Raw genomic sequence first — 13292 nt, forward strand, 5'->3', positions numbered from 1 at the left:
TAGGAGGAGTGTGTGGTGGTCGCCTGGTCCCAGACAGAGTAGGAGGAGTGTGTGGTGGTTGTCTGGTCCCAGACAGAGTAGGAGGAGTGTGTGGTGGTTGTCTGGTCCCAGACAGAGTAGGAGGAGTGTGTGGTGGTTGCCTGGTCCCAGACAGAGTAGGAGGAGTGTGTGGTGGTTGCCTGGTCCCAGACAGAGTAGGAGGAGTGTGTGGTGGTTGTCTGGTCCCAGACAGTAGGAGGAGTGTGTGGTGGTTGCCTGGTCCCAGACAGAGTAGGAGGAGTGTGTGGTGGTTGCCTGGTCCCAGACAGAGTAGGAGGAGTGTGTGGTGGTTGCCTGGTCCCAGACAGAGTAGGAGGAGTGTGTGGTGGTTGCCTGGTCCCAGACAGAGTAGGAGGAGTGTGTGGTGGTTGTCTGGTCCCAGACAGTAGGAGGAGTGTGTGGTGGTTGCCTGGTCCCAGACAGAGTAGGAGGAGTGTGTGGTGGTTGCCTGGTCCCAGACAGTAGGAGAAGTGTGTGGTGGTTGCCTTGTCCCAGACAGAGTAGGAGGAGTGTGTGGTGGTTGCCTGGTCCCAGACAGAGTAGGAGGAGTGTGTGGTGGTTGCCTGGTCCCAGACAGAGTAGGAGGAGTGTGTGGTGGTTGCCTGGTCCCAGACAGAGTAGGAGGAGTGTGTGGTGGTTGCCTGGTCCCAGACAGAGTAGGAGGAGTGTGTGGTGGTTGCCTGGTCCCAGACAGAGTAGGAGGAGTGTGTGGTGGTTGCCTGGTCCCAGACAGAGTAGGAGGAGTGTGTGGTGGTTGCCTGGTCCCAGACAGAGTAGGAGGAGTGTGTGGTGGTTGCCTGGTCCCATACAGAGTAGGAGGAGTGTGTGGTGGTTGCCTGGTCCCAGACAGAGTAGGAGGAGTGTGTGGTGGTTGCCTGGTCCCAGACTGAGTAGGAGGAGTGTGTGGTGGTTGCCTGGTCCCAGACAGAGTAGGAGGAGTGTGTGGTGGTTGCCTGGTCCCAGACAGTAGGAGGAGTGTGTGGTGGTTGCCTGGTCCCAGACAGAGTAGGAGGAGTGTGTGGTGGTTGCCTGGTCCCAGACAGAGTAGGAGGAGTGTGTGGTGGTTGCCTGTTCCCAGACAGAGTAGGAGAAGTGTGTGGTGGTTGCCTGGTCCCAGACAGAGTAGGAGGAGTGTGTGGTGGTCGCCTGGTCCCAGACAGAGTAGGAGGAGTGTGTGGTGGTTGTCTGGTCCCAGACAGAGTAGGAGGAGTGTGTGGTGGTTGTCTGGTCCCAGACAGAGTAGGAGGAGTGTGTGGTGGTTGCCTGGTCCCAGACAGAGTAGGAGGAGTGTGTGGTGGTTGCCTGGTCCCAGACAGAGTAGGAGGAGTGTGTGGTGGTTGTCTGGTCCCAGACAGTAGGAGGAGTGTGTGGTGGTTGCCTGGTCCCAGACAGAGTAGGAGGAGTGTGTGGTGGTTGCCTGGTCCCAGACAGAGTAGGAGGAGTGTGTGGTGGTTGCCTGGTCCCAGACAGAGTAGGAGGAGTGTGTGGTGGTTGTCTGGTCCCAGACAGTAGGAGGAGTGTGTGGTGGTTGCCTGGTCCCAGACAGTAGGAGGAGTGTGTGGTGGTTGCCTGGTCCCAGACAGAGTAGGAGGAGTGTGTGGTGGTTGCCTGGTCCCAGACAGAGTAGGAGGAGTGTGTGGTGGTTGCCTGGTCCCAGACAGAGTAGGAGGAGTGTGTGGTGGTTGTCTGGTCCCAGACAGTAGGAGGAGTGTGTGGTGGTTGCCTGGTCCCAGACAGAGTAGGAGGAGTGTGTGGTGGTTGCCTGGTCCCAGACAGAGTAGGAGGAGTGTGTGGTGGTTGCCTGGTCCCAGACAGAGTAGGAGGAGTGTGTGGTGGTTGCCTGGTCCCAGACAGAGTAGGAGGAGTGTGTGGTGGTTGTCTGGTCCCAGACAGTAGGAGGAGTGTGTGGTGGTTGCCTGGTCCCAGACAGAGTAGGAGGAGTGTGTGGTGGTTGCCTGGTCCCAGACAGTAGGAGAAGTGTGTGGTGGTTGCCTTGTCCCAGACAGAGTAGGAGGAGTGTGTGGTGGTTGCCTGGTCCCAGACAGTAGGAGGAGTGTGTGGTGGTTGCCTGGTCACAGACAGTAGGAGGAGTGTGTGGTGGTTGCCTGGTCCCAGACAGAGTAGGAGGGGTTTTTAGAGAACACACCAGGGGGCAGGTGAATAGACGGGTTAACATATTGACTGACTGAACCATTTTGCTATTAAACAAATCAATCCCATAATTTATTAAAATCTTCTTTATCAAGGTTTTATTGACTTGATTCCACATTCTCGTGATTCCTTAATAACATTAAATAGACAATTCCAGGTGGATAATTCACCAATGCAAAAACAACCACCCCTGTGTCTTCCCCTTGCTTCACATGTGTTCCTCTGATCCCCCTAGCTGAATACACTGGCTCTGCTCTACTCCTCAGTAGACACTGGCTTCCCATTCAAGGGCATGAGTACTCGAATGGATGTCAAAGCTTGTTCTTTATCCATTTAAAAAAAACAAATGCTTTGACTCTAGTGTTCCATTTGTATATGTGCATTTGCAGGGCACTACAAAAAAGAAACCAAGCATCACACGGTTCTTTTCCCTAAATGCCCTTTCCCCTCCGTGTCACATTCCCTCAATTCCATTCCAACCCCTCCCTCCACACGTGCACACACAAGCTCCTGTTAGGTTTACAGAAATAACTTTCTATAAAAATATATGTAACTGATGGGATACACAAGCTACATTCCTTACAAATGATGACAGTTTTATCACAAATTCAAAATGGACAGGTTGATTGAAGTAGGAAAATGTGTTCCAACAACAAGCGGCAGTTTTTGAATAATTGCATTCCATCTATTTTCCGCTTAAGCTACTTTTCGAACTGCTAGTGCCATTTAGAATTAGCCTAGGCTATAACCCCCCAAAACATACAGGTTCCACACTGACAATATGCAAAAACATTAGTTTGACTAAGACAAAGAGTGTATTTTCATCAGAAACTTTAAGCATATGCCTACTCACCAAACAGATGTCATGGCCTTAATTCATCACTATGCAGTTTTCAATGTGGAATGTTCATCCATTTAAAAATTCAAAAGAACAGGCAGAATAAACTAAATTGAACGTGTGTATATTGAAAATAAGATATTTTAAATCTCAGTTTCAAATTATCCCTCTTTGAGAATAACTGCTCCAGGCATGAGATGTGCATCACTTCACACTGGCAACTTTATTCATTTGGATAAATATTCTGTTATATGTTATTCTTATATTACATCATGTTTTTTTTTTACTATAAAATAGGTGCCTTGACTGTGATAAGGGCTCAGGAATTAAGAGCGTCTGTCTACTAAATGAACAAAACAAGGCTATGCCATTACACAGCCATAGAGTTCTACAAGCAGGTTACTGCCTTTTTGAAGATTGTGTTTCAAGATATAATATAATAACCAGTTGATATTATGGTTTCAATAAATTCATCTTACATGGCACTTTCTTTTTTATTGAGGCAATTTAGCTATTAGGATTTGTTTGTAATGGTTATAATAAATAAGGCATTTTTGTGATCTGTTGGCATACTGTATAGATACAATGTGTTCTAAAAATATATATTCTCAGTTTGACTACTCAAAAAAAGAAACAAGTACTTGAACAGCCAAAACATGTCAAATGGCCATCCCTATCCTATTGTAGCTTGTGATTTTCATCATGCAACATTTATTTACCCTACCTCACTTCTTCTAACAATTACTTACCAGACGGCTTGTGTGTGTTGTGTGTGTGTGTTCCACCAGGCGTCCTCCCCTGTGAACCCCAATGCCCTGGACCGTACTGCTGCCTGGCTGTTGAATATGAATGTGCAGTATTTAGACCATGAGGGAGTTGACCCAGATACCAAGCACAGGGAAGACCTCAGAAACAAAGAGGAGCTCACCCAGACTGAAAAGGTAATGTCTAGCATCTTGTAAAACCTAGCATCTGCTACAACGCAACATCGCAATAATATTCAGCACGGCTACTCTACTTCTCTAGAGGAGTAGCATAAAGTCAGAACATATTCATGGTTATTAACATGAGCTATCAATACGAGATTCTAAGGTTGTTATTAATGAAGTGAAAGTGTTGCGGAGCCAAAAGCAAAAAACGGACAGAGGCACTGTATATCTCCCTACTAGCAGGTCTTGATTTGAATGCATGTGGCTATTAAAGGGTTATTTGCTGCTTAAGTGGTATGAAAATGATACTGTGTGCAGAGAAGCACCATGATATACTGTATACTGGTGGTGAAATTATAGTACAGTATACGAGTTGAATTAGCCTCTCTATTCTGACATTGTTGAAATGTAGGTAGACAGACAGGTGTAGGTTGACGTTTATTGACATGAATCTTGCCCTGGAGGCAGAACTTAGTGATTTCCACTAGGTGGGCCAGCTGCAAAGTCATAATTGGCTATGTTGTAAAAATTCAAGAAAACTCAAATGTGCTTTTTGGTATTAAATTAAGGTTAGGCATTAGGCTAAGCAGTGTGGTTAGGGTGAGGCATTAGGCTAAGCAGTGTGGTTAGGGTTAGGCATTCGGCTTAGCAGTGTGGTTAGGGTTAGGCATTCGGCTTAACAGTGTGGTTAAGGTTAGGCATTTGGCATAGCAGTGTGGTTAGGCACTAGGCTTAGCAGTGTGGTTAGGGTTAGGCATTCGGCTTAGCAGTGTGGTTAGGGTTAGGCATTCGGCTTAGCAGTGTGGTTAAGGTTAGGCATTTGGCATAGCAGTGTGGTTAGGCTTAGGCACTAGGCTTAGCAGTGTGGTTAAGGTTAGGCATTAGGATAAGCAGTGTGGTTAGGCATTAGGCTTAGCAGTGTGGTTAGGGTTAGGCATTCGGCTTAGCAGTGTGGTTAGGGTTAGGCATTCGGCTTAGCAATGTGGTTAAGGTTAGGCATTAGGCTAAGCAGTATGGTTAGGCATTCGGCTTAGCAGTGTGGTTAAGGTTAGGCATTCGGCTAAGCAGTGTGGTTAAGGTTAGGCATTAGGCTAAGCAGTGTGGTTAAGGTTAGGGTTAGATGTTGTGGCTATGCCAGCTAGACCACTCTGCAGAGCTCCAGGGCAATATTCATGACAATAAATGCCAATCTGCTAGATGAGTATAGGCTGAACTGCACACACTGAAGCTCAAGAGAAGATTTATCTCAACAGGCAAGTGTGTGCCCTCCCCTCCCTCTGCCAATTTCCCCAGCTACTCCGATGAATTATACACCAGCTACATATTGCACTTGAACACACTTACAAGCTGAAGTTACAAAACTACACGGACACATTTTCATCACACACATTGGATTTCAATTTGTAGATGTTTTTAAGAGGTGTTTTAGTGATTATTTCACAGTTTTCAGGTCTGCCAAAGTGAGAACCAAACACAAATCAAACTTCTGTTCATTATTGTTGACAATTACTACCTGTAAATGCTCTTTTAGTTGAAGGGCTCTTTAATATGTTTGTATTAAACATACACAATACAGTACTCAGTGCTGGAATGTAATATTTGAAGAATTTCTCATATTTCAATCCCTATGGTTTTAGACCGGGCTCTGTCTACTGTATGGTTTCTATGGAGTCTAGTTGGTACATTGCACAACAGCAGTGTCTTTTTTTAATAGTTTGTTAAATGCTGTGGGATTTTTTCAGGAATATGTTTGTGGATCCACTTGCTTGCTGAATTTCCCAGAGACAGCAGAAATGTACCTGAAAGCTTTGCAGGATCCCACATTTGAACCCAAACCCATTTGGACCTAGCATGACTAGCAGCTTTGACTTGATTGTGTACCTGAGTTTTCATCCATACACTTGCATGTAAATTACAGTAGTTACTCCACAGAAGATGGTATGACTACTCTTCTGTCAGCAGTTGAGCCCAAGAAAAACAGAATCATTTTTATTTAATTTTTTTTATTTTACTAGACAAGTCAGTTAAGAACAAATTCTTAACTCAGCAAAAGGCCTCCTGCGGGGACGGGGGCTGGGATTAAAAATTAAAAATTAAACAAAACACACATCACAACATGAGAGACAACACTACATAAAGTGAGACCTAAGACAACAACATAGCATGGAAGCAACACAACATGACAACAACATGGGTAGCAACACAACATGGCAGCAGCACAAAACATGGTACACACCATTATTGGTTACAGTCAACAGCACAAAGGGCCAAGAAGGTAGAGACAACAATACATCACACAAAGCAGACACAACTGTCAGTAAGAGTGTCCATGATTGTGTCTTTGAATGAAGAGATGGAGATACAAACTGTCCAGTTTGAGTGTTTGTTGTAACTCGTTCCAGTCGCTAGCTGCAGTGAACAGAAAGCATAACAAACAACCACAAACGGTCTCTTAGCCCGCTGAATGTGGGCTGCTTTGAGAATGACAAGTGTGTGTGTGACACTGGTCTGTCTGCCACTCTGTCCTGTGTCCAGTACCAGCAGGAAATAGCCATCCTGCAGGACAGGCTGTGTCAGTCAGCCAAGAAGCTGGAGGAGTATGAGTGTCATCTGAAGGGCCAGGACGAGCAGACCCAGACGATGCTGCTGGAGTACCAGGCGCGCCTGGAGGACACAGAGGAGCGTCTGAGCCGGCAGCAGGACGACAAGGAGCTCCAGATGAAGAGCATCATCACGAGGTGAGGTGTCCTTTACCTACCAGTGCAGACTGGTGTGATTTTAAATCGGAGGACGGGCTCATTGTGGCTTGTTATAATGTCTGTGGCTGAATAAATGGAACGGTATTGAACAGCCATCAATACAAACATATCTTTGTTACTCTTTCAGGCTGATGTCAGTTGAGGAGGAATTGAAAAAAGATCATTCAGATATGCAGTCGATAGTGGACTCTAAACAGAAGATCATTGAAGCCCAGGTGAGTGTTTAGTGTCCACGAGATGTTTTGCCTGGCAATAGATGTTTTTTACACAACTGTCAATATAAATGATTTACTCAAAATATTTTATTCACAAATTTACTGTAACATGTCAGACTACGGATTTGAAGAGAACAGCGCCCTCTGGCTTTATAAATGTTAACAACCTCCTCAGATTGAAAATGATAGGTCTCACTCACTGCAAACAATCCAGCCACTGGAATTACTGTGACAAGTACAAAATGTACTGTATGTGGACAATCTATGTTTTTACTTCAGCAACATTCCTTTTCTGTTTACAATAGTGGCTGCTTGTTTTGTTTAAGTCATGTTGGTTTGCTTAGAAGCGGTAGTACAGTCGATCAGAGACATGTTATGAAGGATTCATTGGATTGTGATGACAACCCTCTTCCTCCCTCCGTCTTTCTCTTCCTCCATCATTCTCTGTTCCTCCCTCTCTCTCCCTCCTCACTCTGCAGGAGAAACGCATCGCCTCTCTAGACGCGGCCAACGCCCGCCTGATGAGTGCTCTGACCCAGCTGAAGGAGCGCTACAGCATGCAGACCCGTAACGGCATCTCCCCCACCAAGCTCCAGATCACGGAGAACGGAGAGTTCAGGAACAGCAGCAACTGCTAGGGAGGGGAGAGGGAGCTAAGCCCAACTCAATGACACTTGGGCTGCGGGAGGGAGGAGGAACTACCAACACCCAGCCACTCTCCAGAGAAATAGATTTATACTGTCCAAATCCATTATTTTCAATGGATGTGGTCAGGATCACAGAAAGAAGGGCTAGCCACTGACTGAAACTGTTGCTTAAAAATATAAAGGACTTGATCAGATTCAATCAAAAGTATTTATAAAGCCCTCCTTACATCAGCTGATTAAACAAAGTGCTGTACAGAACCCCAGCCTAAAACCCCAAACAGCAAGCAATGCAGGTTTAGAAGCACAGTGGCTAGGAAGAAACCTAGAGAGGAACTAGGCTAGGAGGGGTGGCCAGTCCTCTTCTGGAAATTATAACAGAACATGGCCAAGATGTTCAAACGTTCATAGATGACCAGCAGGGTCAGATAAAAAATAATCACAGTGGTTGTAGAGGGTGCAACAGGTTAGCACCTCAGGAGTAAATGTTGGCTTTTCATAGCCGATCATTCAGAGTATCTCTACCGCACCTGCTGTCTCTAGAGAGTTGAAAACAGCAGGTCTGGGACAAGGTAGCACGTCCAGTGAACAGGTCAGGGTTCCATAGCCGTGGCAGAACAGTTGAAACTGGAGCAGCAGCACGACCAGGTGGACTGGGGACAGCAAGGAGTCATCATGCCAGGTAGTCCTGAGGCATGGTCCTAGGGCTCAGGTCCTCCGAGAGAGAGAGAATTAGAGGGAGCATATGAGCATACTTAAATTCACACAGAACACCAGATAAGACAGGAGAAATACTCCAGATATAACAGACTGACCCTAGCCCTCCGACACAAACTATTGCAGCATAAATACTGGAGGCTGAGACAGGAGGGGTCGGGAGACACTTTGGCCCTGTCCGACGATACCCCCGGACATGGCCAAACAGGCAGGATATAACCCCACCCACTTTGCCAAAGCACAGGCCCCACACCAGTAGAAGGATATCTTCAACCACCAATTTACTATCCTGAGACAACGCAGAGTATAGCCCACAAAGATCGGCACGAACCCGGGGGGGGGGGGGCGCCAACCCGGACAGGAAGACCCCGTCAGTGACTCAACCCACTCAAGTGACGCACCCGTCCTAGGGACGGCATGGAAGAGCACCAGTAAGTCAGTGACTCAGCACCCATAATAGGGTTTGAGGCGAGGCAGAGAATCCTAGTGGGAGAGTGGAGAGGGGAACCGGCCAGGCAGAGACCGCAAGGGCGGTTTGTTGCTCCCATGCCTTTCCGTTCACCTTCACACTCCTGGGCCAGACGACACTCAATCATAGGACCTACTGAAGAGATTAGTCTTTATTAAAGACTTAAAGGTTGAGACCGAGTCTGCATCTCTCACATGGATAGGCAGAACATTCCAGATTGACTTTAGAGAAAGCTATAACGTCTACACCTGGCTGCAAGACATCCTAAACTCGCTGTCCTAGTACATAAAACAACAGTTTATCGATTTAAGGTTGTGCTGTTATCTTAGAGCCTGTTTTGAAGTGATTTGAACAATTATAAGCTTTAATGTTTCTGGTTTGTCATCTACACTTATCATTTCCAGTCACTGTGTTCATATAGCACCTGGTGCTTAAAGAGGACGCTCGTTTATGGACCCTGTGTTTTCAGAGTTTAGTAAACAGAGTAAGTTCTTCATACTCACAGCCAAGCTGTTTCTTCCAGCAATAGTATAGTACAACACAAGTGTATAGTACATTGTAGCATCAATATTTGATTTGACTCAATGGCTGTTTTTTTATCCCAGTGTTTTGTTTTTTTTTTTTACTTCAAAAGCATACAGTATATGTTGCCAAGTGAACAACTCTATCAGTGAAAGCCTCCTCTCATGTTGACAAGCTTTTGAAAACCGTTCTGGTTGGACTTTTCCCGAAAGCACGTCCCAATAGAAAGTGTTTCTATATTCTTCCTGTATATTTTACGTATACTCTGCTGTTCTTACCTCATCAGGACTACAGTAGCACAACAAACGTGCTGTGTTTTAAATTGCTAATGGTAAAGAAAGAGCTCAGCTATATCATTTTTTGCATACTTTGTATATGCTTAAATATTAGTATATTTAGAGGTTTGCATACCTCGTAGATGTATATAAAATGTTCACAGTATTTATATTGATTGTCTGGAAGGGGAATAGTATTTTGTACTGTATGTGTTCATTGTGTTAAACTCGGCTGTGCTAATATTGCAAGACAATAGTAAGAGTTTGATTGTAATTGTATGTCTACTTCAGTAGACAGTTCACACATCGTTTCCCCCATTATCCCCTTTTCATATGTGGGTTCTTGTTAAAAATGAACAATTTATTGATGCTATTATATAATATTGATAAACATAGTTTACTGTTTTGTCCTCTGAATATCTAAATTGTTATGTGTAGGCCAAACCTTCACTGTTTGCAGTTTGACAGTGCTGAATAGAATAGGACTGAACTCAAATACCTGGCCACTCCCCTGGCCACTCCCCTGGCCACTCCTCTGGCCACTACTTTGGCCACTCCTCTGGCCACTCCTCTACCCTTGCGCTTCTGGAAGAGTCATTTCATGCCCTACACAAACTCTCCTTCATTTAGAATACCTTCTATCCAAAGTGAGTGATGAAAGTCTCTTCCGGGCAGTACATCCACATGGGGTTTTAGGCTGTAACTGAGGTATAAATCAGATTCATTGTCAGTTCAAGTTCCCAGTTCAAGTGTTGATTGAAGCTATGAACATGGAGTGGACTTAAGGCCTTTTTTGTAGTCTTATTTAAGATGCAGGTAGCTAACTTTAGCAACCTTCAAAGGTGGTCTCAACAAGTGGCTTTGCATGACTTCTCAATTCTGACTTCTGCTAATTCTCATCTGAAAACACCAGTGGTCTGCTTTCAGGAAATTAGTCACCTGAATTACTGTGTTGACCTGTGTTTTGGTCTGTGGAAATGTTAAGCTTAAACATAATTTGATTTTTTTTATCAACTAGACTATTGTTAAAGTACGTTATGTTTTATGAAAAAAAAATGTAAAGTTATGTGTAAAATGGTATTTATGTTATGCTCTAAATTATGTTTGTTTCAATCAGTTCGACATTATTTATTGAATATCTTTATTGTTTTTTGTTTTAATAAAATGCTGAATAGTATTTGTCAGAGTATAATGGATTGTGTTGAAGCTGCAGTTATAGAACATCTGCATTCTGATAGCAATGTCCTGCAGTTATAGAACATCTGCATTCTGATAGCAATGTGCTGCAGGTATAGAACATCTGCATTCTGATAGCAATGTGCTGCAGGTATAGAACATCTGCATTCTGATAGCAATGTGCTGAAGGTATAGAACATCTGCATTCTGATAGCAATGTGCTGAAGGTATAGAACATCTGCATTCTGATAGCAATGTCCTGCAGGTATAGAACATCTGCATTCTGATAGCAATGTGCTGCAGTTATAGAACATCTGCATTCTGATAGCAATGTGCTGTAGGTATAGAACATCTGCATTCTGATAGCAATGTCCTGCAGGTATAGAACATCTGCATTCTGATAGCAATGTGCTGCAGGTATAGAACATCTGCATTCTGATAGCAATGTGCTGCAGGTATAGAACATCTGCATTCTGATAGCAATGTCCTGCAGGTATAGAACATCTGCATTCTGATAGCAATGTGCTGCAGGTATAGAACATCTGCATTCTGATAGCAATGTCCTGCAGGTATAGAACATCTGCATTCTGATAGCAATGTGCTGCAGGTATAGAACATCTGCATTCTGATAGCAATGTGCTGCAGGTATAGAACATCTGCATTCTGATAGCAATGTCCTGCAGGTATAGAACATCTGCATTCTGATAGCAATGTGCTGCAGGTATAGAACATCTGCATTCTGATAGCAATGTGCTGCAGGTATAGAACATCTGCATTCTGCATTCTCATAGCAATGTCCTGCAGGTATAGAACATCTGCATTCTGATAGCAATGTGCTGCAGGTATAGAACATCTGCATTCTCATAGCAATGTCCTGCAGGTATAGAACATCTGCATTCTGATAGCAATGTGCTGCAGGTATAGAACATCTGCATTCTGCATTCTCATAGCAATGTGCTGCAGGTATAGAACTTCTGCATTCTCATTGCAATGTGCTGCAGGTATAGAACATCTGCATTCTCATAGCAATGTGCTGCAGGTATACAACATCTGCATTCTGACAGCAATGTGCTGCAGGTATAGAACATCTGCATTCTGATAGCAATGTCCTGCAGGTATAGAACATCTGCATTCTGATAGCAATGTCCTGCAGGTATAGAACATCTGCATTCTCGTAGAAATGTGCTGCAGGTATAGAACATCTGCATTCTGATAGCAATGTGCTGCAGGTATAGAACATCTGCATTCTGATAGCAATGTGCTGCAGGTATAGAACATCTGCATTCTGACAGCAATGTGCTGCAGGTATAGAACATCTGCATTCTGAAAGCAATGTGCTGCAGGTATAGAACATCTGCATTCTGATAGCAATGTGCTGTAGGTATAGAACATCTGCATTCTGATAGCAATGTGCTGCAGGTATAGAACATCTGCATTCTCGTAGAAATGTGCTGCAGGTATAGAACATCTGCATTCTGACAGCAATGTGCTGTAGGTATAGAACATCTGCATTCTGATAGCAATGTGCTGCAGGTATAGAACATCTGCATTCTGATAGCAATGTGCTGCAGGTATAGAACATCTGCATTCTGATAGCAATGTGCTGAAGGTATAGGACATCTGCATTCTGATAGCAATGTGCTGCTGGTATAGAACATCTGCATTCTGATAGCAATGTGCTGAAGGTATAGGACATCTGCATTCTGATAGCAATGTGCTGCTGGTATAGAACATCTGCATTCTGATAGCAATGTGCTGCAGGTATAGAACATCTGCATTCTGATAGCAATGTGCTGAAGGTATAGAACATCTGCATTCTGATAGCAATGTGCTGCTGGTATAGAACATCTGCATTCTGATAGCAATGTGCTGAAGGTATAGAACATCTGCATTCTGATAGCAATGTGCTGAAGGTATAGAACATCTGCATTCTCATAGAAATGTGATGCAGGTATAGAACATCTGCATTCTGATAGAAATGTGCACCTATTTCCCTCAAGTGTTCTTGTTGCACCCAACCTGCACACAGAAAATCTCTTTGGAGGATTTCAATTGATTTTCTCTTTCAGAGCGAAAGGTGCGTCCTCCTGCTTTGGTGTTATTTTATTGAAAGGAAATAATATATACTGCACTGCAATAGAAACCACAGATCAGTTCACAGTATAGTGCATCTTCATTGTCTCCCAGTTCTTTTATGGACGTTTTGCCAACAATTTGCAAGAGAGTGACCAAAACTATTCTCTTTTCTTTTTCCTTGCCCTATATAATACTGAACAATATTTTTGCCATGTTGTTACTGCAAACTCCTTACTGCAAACATTTCTATGAATGTTAAAATAATAATTTTATGTGTGTAAATGGTAACAAGAATAGGCCTACCATCGTAAAAGTAAAAACATGTATGTAATTTATGTAGAAATGCAACTACAATTAAAGATTTATTTCGCTAATTTAATCATGTAGTGTTTCTCATGTGGTATTTATTTTTACAAACTACCTGAAATGCTGTCATTGATCAGTGACATTTACATAAATATTGCCACCTAGCGGTATAAAGC

At 43.9% G+C, this 13292-nt stretch overlaps 1 protein-coding gene and 1 long non-coding RNA gene across 3 annotated transcripts in view; both read left to right on the forward strand.

Moving 5' to 3' along the window:
- The window catches only part of dab2ipa (DAB2 interacting protein a), a 109917-nt gene extending 102011 nt beyond the window's left edge, over positions 1-7906 (forward strand). The window contains exons 13-16 of one of the 2 annotated variants that reach the window (XM_021605356.2): positions 3817-3969; positions 6493-6695; positions 6844-6931; positions 7411-7906. In XM_021605356.2, coding sequence (XP_021461031.2) covers positions 3817-3969; positions 6493-6695; positions 6844-6931; positions 7411-7569 — 603 coding nt within the window. In that variant the 3' untranslated portion in view covers positions 7570-7906. The remainder of the gene's footprint in view (positions 1-3816; positions 3970-6492; positions 6696-6843; positions 6932-7410) is intronic. The other variant, XM_021605358.2, reaches the window with a different exon arrangement.
- Positions 7907-8848: 942 nt separating this feature from the next.
- LOC118964847 lies at positions 8849-13194 on the forward strand. The gene is made up of 2 exons (XR_005052027.1): positions 8849-11576; positions 11653-13194. It is a non-coding gene; the product is annotated as an uncharacterized LOC118964847 (long non-coding RNA).
- Positions 13195-13292: the final 98 nt, after the last annotated feature.

The sequence above is a fragment of the Oncorhynchus mykiss genome, chromosome 6, assembly GCF_013265735.2.
Source record: "Oncorhynchus mykiss isolate Arlee chromosome 6, USDA_OmykA_1.1, whole genome shotgun sequence".
Taxonomy (NCBI): domain Eukaryota; kingdom Metazoa; phylum Chordata; class Actinopteri; order Salmoniformes; family Salmonidae; genus Oncorhynchus; species Oncorhynchus mykiss.